The sequence below is a fragment of the Eptesicus fuscus genome, chromosome 12 (genome assembly GCF_027574615.1).
Source record: "Eptesicus fuscus isolate TK198812 chromosome 12, DD_ASM_mEF_20220401, whole genome shotgun sequence".
Taxonomy (NCBI): Eukaryota; Metazoa; Chordata; class Mammalia; order Chiroptera; family Vespertilionidae; genus Eptesicus; species Eptesicus fuscus.
The window spans coordinates 27453635-27466134 of NC_072484.1; the positions used below are offsets into that span (position 1 = coordinate 27453635).

At 42.1% G+C, this 12500-nt stretch overlaps 1 protein-coding gene across 2 annotated transcripts; it reads left to right on the plus strand.

The window, feature by feature from the left end:
- Window positions 1-149: 149 nt before the first annotated feature.
- TRMT6 (tRNA methyltransferase 6 non-catalytic subunit) lies at window positions 150-12289 on the plus strand. Of its 2 annotated transcripts, XM_008141071.3 has the most exons (11): window positions 150-436; window positions 3468-3595; window positions 5093-5202; window positions 5724-5815; window positions 5936-6019; window positions 6281-6405; window positions 7369-7727; window positions 8122-8207; window positions 8807-8909; window positions 9015-9101; window positions 10651-12289. In XM_008141071.3, the coding sequence occupies exons 1-11, from the start codon at window positions 309-311 to the stop codon at window positions 10840-10842; spliced, it is 1494 nt and encodes a 497-aa protein (XP_008139293.2). In that variant the 5' UTR covers window positions 150-308; the 3' UTR covers window positions 10843-12289. The 2 variants fall into 2 exon arrangements, with proteins under 2 accessions (XP_008139293.2, XP_054580095.1); XM_054724120.1 differs by lacking the exons at window positions 150-436; window positions 5093-5202 and having other exon boundaries at window positions 3531-3595.
- Window positions 12290-12500: the final 211 nt, after the last annotated feature.

The window sequence follows — 12500 nt, forward strand, 5'->3', positions numbered from 1 at the left end:
AAATTGTTTTTTGGCGCTGCTGTGACGCAACTTCCGCCCAAGGAGCGGCGAGACTGGGGGGGCGGGACATAGTGCAGCCAATCAAGGAGTTCGGCCAAACGGAAAACCCGAGGCTCCCGGAAGCTGTCCCTTAGGGTCTGACCGGAAAGAGGAAGCGGCGTTCCGCACGTGGGGGCAGTGTCGGTGGGAGGGTTCTGCGTCCTCTCGGTTCCTGGGAACGGAAGCTGGCTGCGGCGGGCGCTGAGGACCAGAGAGCGGGTGCGGGGGCCTGGAGGGAGGCTGCGGGGCCGGGAGACCCGCTGAGCGCCATGGAGGGCTCAGGGGAGCAGCCGGGCCCACAGCCACCGCAGCCCGGGGACCACCGCATCGGCGACGGCGACTTCGTGGTGCTGAAACGGGAAGATGTATTCAAAGCGGTGCAAGTCCAGAGAAGAAAGTGAGTCCGGTCGCTGACCTTAGGGGCCCAATGCCCCACATCCTTTAGATACCCCCGTACCTTCAGGTCTTCCCACGTACCCTCCCACCGGGGTCCCATTCTTGGCTCTCTGCATCCCCAACGTCCTCTCTAGTGATGTCCTCTCAGATCTTCCCACAGAGGCCTCCCCCCACTTCCCAGGATGCCATCCTTGGCCCTCAATGTCTTCCGATTCCCTCCTGTCTTTCTACAGAGTCCCCCTTCTGTGGTCTCCTACCGGCCCTCCGCCTTCGGCATCCTTCTCAGTCTTTCCACAGAGTGCCTTTTCCACTTTTGGCCCCCCCCAGCAGCATGCTCACCCCACTCCCTGCCCTGGGATTCTTCCCCCTAGGTTCTTAAGATCTTCTCTCCTGTTTTCTCACAGAACTCACTCTTCACCCTCTGATCTCATCCTTGCCTCTCATCCCGTCCCCCCCACCCCACCCCCGTTCTCCCGTAGGCCCTTGTTCCTCCCTAATCCCTCGGCCAGGATCACTCCCACAAAAATGAAACCTCTCCGACTTTATGTGGCCTTCTGGGCTCTTCTCTCCATCCAAAAGGACTGCCTGTCTACACTGAATAACTAACTGGAATGTGGGATCACTCTAGGATTCCAAATTTCACATTAGGGCATGCGTGGTTTGGCAAAGTTAAATTGCCCAAAGGCCGTTTGCTCAAGGTCTCAGAACTTGAAATTAGTTTTGGTTTGTGAACCTGCAGATTAATAATCACTCTGATTTAGTATTAGAAAAGTGGGAATTTTGATACCATTTAGCAGAGGTTGTTAAGTCCCCGTTGCTCATTAATGGTGAAAATGTACTGGGGTGTTTTGGTTATTGGTTAATTATCTGAAAAGTACAACCAAGCTTTCTTTTGAGTTGGGTTGTTATACAACTTTTGACACAGCAGTAAGTTCCATGCAGTGTCAAGAGAACAGCTAGCAGACCATGAGTCTAGGGATTGTGAGGCTTAGAATTTCTGGTGAGTGCTCAGTTCAGATGAATTACTTTACTTCTTTGTAACTGGTATCGAACGTGAAACAAATATCGTAAGAAAATAATCTAATAACAGTCCCCAAAGCACCAAATGGTGACAACCAAGCTTTTTGTACAAGCACCAATCCGCTAAAGAAAAAAAATACAATTGGGGAGGGATTTTAGTCTAGAAATGTACTATCTACACCAGCTTTATATCCCTCATCACTACTGTACTTTTGTATTCTTGAAACCAGTACTTTTTTTTCCCCCCCTCAGAATATCTGATTAGAAATGTGTGCTTGCTCCCAAGTACATAAGTTTTGGAAGGTGCCAATAATAATTATTTAAACTTCTAATTGAAGTTTAATAGAGCAGCAACATTCTTAGGTTGTAAGTTCAAAGAATGATCTCTAAGTTGTGCAACTGTATAATGACAGTGCAAGTGAAACTTCTTTTTTTCATACTGTCTTTTTAAGTTGCCTAATTTTGAAATGTGGTTGTTTGAGTGTGCTTCTTTAATGTTCTCTTTTAGACAAGAACTTTTTTATTAAGGAGACAGTCAGCAACATCTTTATTTCTAAAAAATACTTTTTAGGAATTTTTTAAAATTTGCAAACACTTTTCATCACTTTCCTTACCAGAAGCCACAGCATTAGTTTACATTTTATTTAGAAAATGACCTTCTAAGCTCAGCTAAATCCCAGGCCAAATTCTCCCTTCCCTTAGTGCTACCCTCATCTGGTTGGGCAGAAACAATCCTAGGTATCTAGAAGACTTGCAAATCCCACTCATGGCTCCACACCTCTCTGACTGGGCCCTACTTTCCTGGATTCAGAGTTCCATCAATGTGGGCCATGTCCTGAGCATCCTGAGATGAATTGGTCTTTGCTGGGTAGACTGTGTGGTATAGTGGAAAGAACCAGGCTTTGGGGACAGGCAGACTTGGATTTGAATCCCTGCTCCCACTTTTTAACTGTGAATCTTGGACAAGACACTTTTCCCTGAGCCTCAGATTGCTCATCTGGAAATACGGTGCTCCATGATTACTGCTAGAATTAAATAAAGTATGAAACAGCTAGCATATACTGCCTAGCCCCTGACTGACATTCAGCAGATGTTAGTTTTCTTCTTAATAAAGGAAAGATTTTTGTTTTTGTGGAACTTCCCTTTAAAGTTGTAATAAGAGCCCTAGCCGTTTTGCTAAGTGGATAGAGCCTTGGCCTGTGGACCGAAGGGTCCTGGGTTCCATTCTGGTCAAGGGCATGTACTTAAGTTGCAGGCTCCTCCCTGGCCCAGGCCCTGGTTTCGGTACGTGCAGGAGGCAATCAACCAATGTGTTTCTCTCACATCAATATTTCTCTCTGTCTTTCCCTCTCTCTTCCACTCTTGAAAAATCAATGGGAAAATATCCTTGGGTGAGGATTAAAAATAAATTAAATAAAATTGTAATAAGATAAAAATTTGGGTAATGAGATTTTGTTTGTAATCAGCCATTCTCCATAAATGTTATTCTCACTGAAAAAAAATAAATCTGGGTGGTTTATTTGTAAATATAATTTGCTTTTACTAGATAATTTTCAAAGAAAATGGCCACTTAGGCTAGGGAATTAGTTAAATCCCCATAACCTCAATGATTGCTTAGTCTTGAGATTTTCTTATGTAAGTTGCAAGAGGTGTCAGTGTGTGTCCCGTGGCCTGGCAATCTTGGCAACCCTTTATGCTACTTAGGAAGTCTGCAAGGCTGTGAGTTTGGCCATCCCGTCGACAGTGCTAATTGGAGTCACACCACTGCCTCGGAAGAGGAATGTCTTGTCCTTGTTTCTCATTCCAAAATCAGTGTTTTTGTGGCTTCTTCATTGATGTTATGTCTCTGCCGAAACCCAATTCGCTCTAGTTCATTTGTCAGTTCATGTTCAGAGATAATGCTGTAGATCATCCTTTGTGAAGACCAGCTTTAAAGTAAACTAGATCAAAACATATCTTTTCTATTCAGAATGCAAATGTGATGTAGCTAATGATTGCATTTTCTTCCCCAGAAAAGTAACTTTTGAAAAACAGTGGTTCTATCTGGATAACGTCATTGGCCATAGTTATGGAACCACATTTGAAGTGACCAGTGGAGGAAGCCTTCAGCCTACGAAGAAAAAGAAAGAGCCTACTTCAGGTGCACTACTTGGGTGTATGAAATAGGTGTTCTTGACCTGGCTAGTCAGAAATCTGTCACCTCCAGTTCGTTCTAAAGTGCTAGCCCAGCCGATCTCCAAAGACGTCTAAACGCATAATCTATGAACTATAGCTTGGTGGAATGAAGCAAGCTCTGCCTTTGGCTTCAAGATACTTGAATTCTGTCTCCAGCCCATTGTTAACTCACTCTCTGACCTTGGGCCAGGCATTTAATTCCCTGAGTCCTTGCTGCTTCAGTGTAAGCGCAGATGCAGAGCCCTTTCAGTGCCCAGAAGCTGAGTAAAGCTTTGAGGTAGTTTACGTATTGGGTGGAGGTTAAGAGGTCTGGCTCATTAGGTTTAAGTTTCAGCTCTATTTCTTGTCTTGTCCCCTTGGGCAAGTTAATTGGTTTCTCTAAGTCTTATATCCTTATCTGTAAAATGGGGCTATAAACATTTAATGCCTAGGCTATAGTGAGCATTCAGTCACATGACATATAGAAAGTTCTTAGTAGTACCTTGCTTATAGTAAAGGCCCCATAATTTTAGCTGTTATTATTAATTAAAATGAAATACCTAATATTTGTTAAAGAAGATGTACTTAAAGTATTTTATTAATAAAATAAATAGTCTTAAGTAATTTTAAAAGTAAATGATTAAAATACTATTAAAGTTCTGGTTCAAACCAGTTCATTAAATATTTTTAAATTAACATCCATATTTTTATTAAGTAACAGATATGTTCCAGACATGATTAGTCATTGCAATTATAGCAATTCATGAGATGGATCATGCCATAAAATGTGTTAGTGGGAAACACCAAAAATAATCTGGTAGGTAAGCAAACCAGATGGTGAAGTGTGCTATGAAGATGACAAAGCAGGGAGGAGGTGTATTGGAGGCTGATTCGATGAGCTGAGACTTGGCTGAGATGATTGAGCTCAGCCCTGAGTGATGGAAAGGATCCAGCCACTCACATCTGTCATAAGAGCATTGCAGGCAGAGAGAGCAGCAAGTACCAATGCCCTGCTGTGGGACCATGCTTAGGGGCTTAGGAACAGAAAGAAGGGCGATGTGGTTGAGTATGGGGTACGTGCAGGAGTCAAAAAATGAGGCCAAAAGAAGATAGCCAGGAGCCAAATCATACTCAACTTTGCAGGTCATCTTTGGATTGTATTCTAATTGCTAGAGGAAGCCTCTGTGGTTTTGTGCATTAGAATAAATGAGCCAGTTTGCATTTTAGAGAACTCTGGTGTCAGGTGTATCGTAACAGGGCAAGAGTGGGATCAGGAAGGTGAGTTAAAGAATTGGAGTAGTCATGGCAAGATAGGATGATAGGCTGGAGTGGAACTGGAAGGCAAAATTTGCATGTACATTCCAGTGGAACTGGAAGGCAAATTTGAGTGACTGATGGGCTGGTTGTGGATATGAACTTAGAAGAAGGAAGATTTTAAAATAATTTCAGATCATAAATGTCATAAAGCAATTTCCTTCCTTAGAGACCAAAGAAGCGGGCACTGATAATCGAAATATAGTTGATGATGGGAAATCTCAGAAACTTACTCAAGATGACATAAAAGCTTTAAAGGACAAGGGCATTAAAGGAGAGGTAATATTCAAAGGATACTGTGTTTTGTTTTTGTTTGGTATTTAGGGAATTGCTTGGTTTTTAAAGCAGAATTTACCCAAGGTAAAATGTAAAAATACTGCATACTTGTTAGAAATAGCTTGGAATGTACATGCAATTCAGTGTATCAAAAATTTCATTTCTTAGATGCAGGAATGTAAGCAAGTGACATTACTAACATTGTTAGCAAAGAAAATTTAATAACTTAGTGCCTATTAGAGCTTAACTTTATTTTCAGCATTGTTTTCAGCTAGTGTCTTCAAGAATGACAGTTGCCTTGCCCTCTCTTCTGTTTTTATTGTATATCTCTGTTCTTTTATCTTGGTTTAAATGGAGTTACAAAGTACTTGTATTTGAATACAAATTCTAGAGTAAAAAACTACCAAGTTCATCCATGTGGACTTCTATGGAAAAGGGGCTGGAGAATCAGACCTTTGGATACATTCTGGGATAAGAAACCTAAAATAAAATATCAGGAAATCTGCCTGCTTCTTTTCTTATAGGAAATAGTTCAGCAGTTAATAGAAAATAGCACAACATTCCGAGACAAGACAGAATTTGCTCAAGATAAATATATAAAAAAGAAGAAAAAGAAGTAAGTTTTTGTTTGAAAAGGAAATATTAAACATTTTTGTAGCTTTAAAAAACATGTTACTAAAAATGAAATATTTTTAAACCAGTTTAAAGTTAGTGCTCTGTTTTTTTCTTCCCCCAGATATGAAGCCATCGTTACTGTTGTGAAACCGTCTACCCGCATCCTTTCAATTATGTATTATGCCAGAGAGCCTGGAAAAATTAAGTACGCTTTGTTTCTTTCAAAAGTATAATTGGGGGAAAATTTATCTTTAAGAAAGTCATGATTTTAAGTAAAGTGAAAAACTTGCTCACCTGAATAAAGTATTCTCCTACCCCATAAATTGTAAGTTCTTTTTACTATTGCCTTGATAATCTTATCAGCATACTTTTAATGAAACAAATCTTGAAAAATGATGATTAAAATAACGGGACTTGCTTAGCTAAAATGAGTGAATCATCCTTTTTTTAATTTTTTTTATTTTAGCCACATGAGATATGATACACTAGCCCAGATGTTGACATTGGGAAACATTCGTGCTGGCAATAAAATGATTGTGATGGAAACGTGTGCAGGCTTAGTGCTGGGTGCTATGATGGAACGAATGGGAGGTAAGTTTTAACATTTTCAAGTTCATGATTTGAGTAGAGGAGTCTAAAAAAATAAAAGTAATCTCATGGAAAGTGAGGTTGAATTACTGTGAGGTTACTGAAATGACTTGGGCCTGCACAGCTCCAGTCCCAGGACCATGCTGCACAGCCCACATCTCCCAGCCTGTACTGTGTTGGCACCCACAGATGGCAGTTGTCCTTCCCAGCTTCAGGAGCAGTGGGGATGGTTCTCAAGCCTGTGGCTGGCTAAGACCTCCAGGGCAATGATTTCAGTAAACTCGGATAGCTGGTGCTCACCTTACTGACCTGAATTGAGTGGGAAAAATACTAAGGATGTATTCTCTCCTGGAAAATATAACACAGCCTGATTTGCCTGCTCTTTCTCTGACCCATAGAAGAGAAGAACTTTTGCCTGGCCGGTGTGGTTCAGTGGTTGAGCATCAACCTATGAACCAGGAGGTCACAGTTCAATTCGCAGTCAGGGCACCTGCCCGGGTTGTAGGCTCAATCCCCAGTGGGGGGTGTGCAGGAGGCAGCCGATCAATGATTCTCTCTCATCATTGATGTTTCTATCTATCTCTCCCTCTCCCTTCCTCTCTGAAATTAATACAAATATATTTTTAAAAAGAAAAAAACTTTCAACTACCTTGTTTGAAAGTAATGGCACTGGACTGGGCGGAAGCTGAGAACCAGTCACCAATCATGTGATATCCAAATTTACACAATCACAGGTTTTTATGGTAGTATCAAATGGGGGTAAGCTTGTTGAAACTTCCTGTTCATCTGTTTGGGAATTATATTACATCCATTGGGAGTACTCATAGACTCCAAACTCTCATCATCTGTCAGCCTCTGCACAGAGTCAAGTAGAGAGACCTTCAGTCTTACTGTGGAGGACCATGAGGATTTGCAAAATCTAGAGTCACTTTCTTCAAGAGATGTTTGTTTCTTTTGTCTGTGCAGGCTTTGGTTCCATTATTCAGCTGTACCCTGGAGGTGGCCCAGTTCGGGCAGCAACAGCATGTTTTGGATTTCCAAAATCTTTCCTCAGTGGTCTTTATGAATTCCCACTCAACAAAGTGGACAGTCTCCTAAATGGAACATTTTCTGCCGAGATGTTATCTTCAGAGCTAAAAGACAGTGCTTCAGTGGAAGAAAGTAATGGCACACTGGAGGAAAAACAGACTCCAGAACAAGAAAACGAAGACAGCGTGGCAGAGGCCCCAGAGAGCACGCACCCCAAAGAACAAGAAACGATGGAAATTGTCTCTCAAGACCCAGAGTATAAGGATCCTAAAGAGAGAGGAAGCAAAAAGGATTATGTAAGAACGTGAGAGTCCCCACTGCCCTCATAATATTCCCCTCAGGACCTCAGTTAATTTTGTTTAAGCACTGAGATTTGATTTGGCTTTGCAGCATCAGCTCCCAAAATAATAAATACCGCACACACCAGATGGAGAAAGAGTGTGTGTGTGGGTGCACACACGTGTGTGATATAATCTTTGAGATGGAGTTTTGTGATACAGAAACGTTGTATATAGTAGTTTAACGATGGTTTAATAATGGGCTGTCTTGTGTGTTTTCAGCTTCCTTAGCAATGACCTCCTTCTGTTGCTTTAGTCCAAGTTGATAAATATTGTTAAAATGTTTTGGCAGACCAGCATTTCCATAAGCCTGACTGACCTCAGTACATTCGTTTCTTATTTTTTCTTGAAGATTCAGGAAAAGCAGAGGAGACAAGAAGAGCAGAGGAAAAGACAGTTAGAGGCTGCTGCACTGCTGAGTGAAAGGAACGCAGATGGGTGCGTTGATGAAAGAATGAGGGCGACACCTTGCTGCACGTGGGCTCGGCCTCAAACAGATTAGCATTCTCTGCTTGTCTGCTTTGATTCTAGTGGGAGCAGAGATAATAGTTGTGGCTTGGGTTTTTAAAGAAAGGAGGATGCATCTGGCAGAAGTGGGAAATTGGACTGGTTTCAGAGTTTTTAAAGATATTTGAAATTTCTCCAATGATGGTGCATCAGCGGGGGGGTGCGGGTGGTGGAGCATTCAGATTGATTTGAAATTGGCTAACGAGAGGGCTAGGGAGACCCGCCAAGGAGAGAGAGAGATTCAATTGTCTGCAAAGCCAGCATCATGATGTTGGATTTGTTGCTAGATGATTTTTTAAAAATCAAGAATGTTAAGTGCTACTTTCGAGTTGCCAGGCACCATGAGAGCTTATAATTCAGTTTGTTTTCTATAAATTAATAGCTCATCATTTTATTTGGAATTTCTGGAATGTATATAAAGCTCCTCTTTATGTAAGTCATGCAAATACATGATCATTTTAGATGTATTTTAAAACCTATGTTCCGTTTTGGGAGCATAGAGAGGAATATATCCAACATCTTTCTTGCAGTTTAATTGTAGCCAGTCGTTTCCATCCCACTCCACTGCTGCTGTCCTTGCTGGACTTCGTGGCCCCTTCAAGACCATTCGTGGTCTACTGTCAGTATAAAGAGGTAATACTCAAACAGAATGGAGGGGAATTCTTGTATCTGAATATTGGTTCTCAAATTGTGTGGCCCTAGAAGTAATTCTTAACAGAACTTTCTCTGTGCCTTCAGCCTTTGTTGGAATGCTACACAAAACTGCGGGAAAGAGGAGGGGTCATCAACCTCAGGCTGTCTGAAACCTGGCTCAGAAATTACCAGGTACGTTTCTTACAGCCAGTCCCAGGAGCTGCTCGCCGGAGTCTCTGGCTGCTTGCAGTGGTGCCGGAAGTTGTCAAATACAGATATCCCCTTTTCTGTCTATAGAGATGAAACAGTCTCACGCCTATAACTCAGAGAAAGGGCCCTGAGCTTTCCTGACCCTTTCTTTCTCCTTTCATGTCAGGGTCTGTTACTGTGTTACTCTAGGAACATTTACTATGCAAAGCATTCTGGTTGTGTTTACTCAAGGCCTCTAGATCACTGTGGGGGGGAATAACTGACAATAGCAAAATCCCAAACCAAGAAAGTGACCCTCTCATCTCTGCTCAGATATTTTAGCAGCAAGTTCAGGATTATTAGTGGGCTCCGTGTCAGTTCAGGTCCTCTGGAAGGCGTATGTCAAGATGAAATTAGAAGTGTAAGATTTTTTTCAGGGACAATGCCTCTGAAAGATAAGGGGAGAGGGAATAGGATTAGGTGGGGAGAGTTGTCAGACCATGATGCAGGTCTGGTGCCTATGAAAGCGGGGGGCGGGGGGGTAGGTGACAAAGGAGTAGGGGAAGAAGGACCTGCAGTGCTGCTCTGAGAAAGTGCCAGCCAGGATCATGGGGAACCTCAGACTTCCCACTAAAGAAGCCCTATGTTGGGCAGAAATGGTGCAGTCCTGGTAGCCATACCCAGTTATCAACTTGGAGCAGCCATGGCCTCCGTGGGAGTGACGGCTCCAGCAGATCCCAAAGGAGCAGCTGCTAGAAGCTTTCTGCTGCTTGAAATCCTCACAGCCAGTTCCCTCTTGAAAGATCTGCGGGAACACCTCCATGCTGCCACGGGCTCTGCCCTGCTGCTTGGACATCTTGCTTGTCTTAACAGGACACTTACCGCCCTGGGCTGTCCTGCCCTCCAGGGCAGCCATCGCATTTAGCTGTGGTAGCAGGAGAGAAGTCTTGTCAGAGTCAACAGGGCATAGGAAAGGGAGACTGGTGTATGTCCAGTAGCTACATCTCCATGGACCTAAGCCCCACCATTGGCCATGAAGTATCCAGGCCCAGAGCACTGCACAAACCATTTGCCACTACAAACTTGCTTTAGGATGAAGAGAAGCAGCTTCAGTTTTATTTTTCACAAGAAAATCACTTAAACCAATTTCGGTACTTTTACTAACACAATCATTTAAAGCAGGGGTCCTCAAACTACGGCCCGCGGGCCACATGCGGCCCGCCGAGGACATTTATCCGGCCCGCCGGGTGTTTTTGCCGCCGCTGCCTGTCCTGCTTAGCAGCCGACTTAGCAGTGTGCATAGGAATTTGTTCATAGGTTTTTTTTTAAACTATAGTCCGGCCCTCCAATAGTCTGAGGGACAGTGAACTGGCCCCCTGTTTAAAAAGTTTGAGGACTCCTGATTTAAAGGGTGGAGCTCCTTAGGAATTGGTTCATTTAAATGTTCAAGAGAATCTGTGTCATTTAAATTCTGGTTTCTGGCATGTATATTGTTAGCATGTACTTTACCTGCTGAGGAAAACATGAATGTCTGTCTTTCTGTCTTGATTAGGTTTTACCAGATCGAAGTCATCCCAAACTGCTGATGAGTGGAGGTGGGGGGTACCTTCTCTCAGGCTTCACTGTCACCATGGACAACCTTAAAGCAGACCCCGGTCTCAAATCCAACTCAAGCACTTTAGAATTATGCAAGACGGAAGAACCAGCAGCTAAAAAACGGAAATGCCCAGAGTCTGACTCTTAACCTTTCAAAAGTTCCTTTGATTTTTGTTCTTAGGCGTTATATAGTTAGGAAGTAAACTTTAAATGTCCTAAGAATAAGATTATGTCTGTATGCTTGTTCCTGGGAAAGATAAGTAAGCCTTTTGTTCACCTCTGACAGGTGGATCTGGTCTGTCAAAACCTTGAGCCAAAATACCCAGGCCTGGGTATGCAGTGGACTGAGATATGGCCAATTCTGTTTATTTCACAGCAATACACTAAGTACTTTTAGTACTCCATGCAGATATCTTGAGAATTTAGACATCCTAAAGATATATTTACACAAGACTTTGTTTATATGTTAAGCAGAATAACACAGCATAGTTAAAACTTGGTGGGTACTTTAAGGAAGGAATTTGTGGAAAATTTCCCTGTTTATTCCACTCTTTGCAACCTAAGCAATACAGATGTGTGTGTTAGATTTACAGTACCAAAAATGTCCACCCTCTTCCCTGCAGTGGGAGAAACTTTTTTTAAATGCCAGATGTTTTATTTTAATAGTTGACAACTTAGGAAAGTCAAGTATTTATTTTATTGCTTTTTTTGTTGTTGATAGGTGTAGTAGGGTGCTTTTTTGTATTAATTTACCAATCTCCTCATTCTTTATTCTAAATAAAGTGACTAGAATTTTGGGGTACTATTCAATTAAAGGAAACAAAGGGTTTTTTCCCTCCCCAGAGACTTATGGAGATACATAATTGAATACACAAATATATGTACAGTGAGTCCTCATTTAACGTTGTCAGTAGATTCTGTGACTTGAAGCAAAAACAATGTATACTGAAGCCAATTTTACCATAGGCTAGTTCATAGAAACAAGAGTTAAGTTCTTAAGGCATCTCATCAATGTTATGAAATGACACTGAATGAACCGATGTTATCCGAGGACCTGCTGTATATGGATGTTAGTATATATTCATATATATAGATATTTATATATATATATGTGTATACACATACACATGGAGACAGAATGCACTATCCCTATAACTGACAGTTTAGCACAGGGCTTAGACCAGTTCTCATTGCATTAGTGTCACTCCTTGTCAAATGTATTTTAAAGTGCCTTTTTGGTGATTATTAATGCTGGTTTGTTGAGCTCTGGCATGATTAGTTGGTTAGTCTTTTTAAGCTCCGAAAAAATATAATCACATTATTTGGGCATCTGCTGCAGCCAAGACAAGTGTTTCAAGTCAGCCAAGGCTCCTGTCCACGAGTCTTGCTCACTAAACACGCTCATGGTGTGTATTGTTCACATCGTTACAGTACAGACGCAGATGATCAGCCAGGAGCATCTCAGAAAAAAAAAAAATGCTTTTCCTAATAGCATGCACTATTTTAATAATGGCCAGTGTGATTACCAGGTACAGTTCTGATTCTTTTTTCTTATAACAATTGCTTTTAAAGAATAAAAGTGTTTTCTACCGGGATCTGTTGGCCTGACGTTAATGATGCCGTCTGTGACACCGCATTCACTGGCTTTCAGCTGATTGTAACACATGATCTGGAAGGAAACATGCCCTGAGTGGCACCTCACTAAACTTGCCTTTGCAAACAGTACTTGCAAGTGTCACCCACATACAACCAGGTCAAGGGGAACGGGGCATAGACTCATTCAGTTGTGGCTGGTCTCCACTGGTG

Bases quoted from the DNA above. Each gene is read 5' to 3' on its own strand.
- TRMT6 (XM_008141071.3), top strand. From the start codon at position 309: ATGGAGGGCTCAGGGGAGCAGCCGGGCCCACAGCCACCGCAGCCCGGG. The intron at 3,596-5,092 runs GTGCACTACTTG...TTCCTTCCTTAG, and splicing joins AAAGAAAGAGCCTACTTCAG to AGACCAAAGAAGCGGGCACT. The intron at 7,728-8,121 runs GTAAGAACGTGA...TTTTTCTTGAAG, and splicing joins GAGGAAGCAAAAAGGATTAT to ATTCAGGAAAAGCAGAGGAG.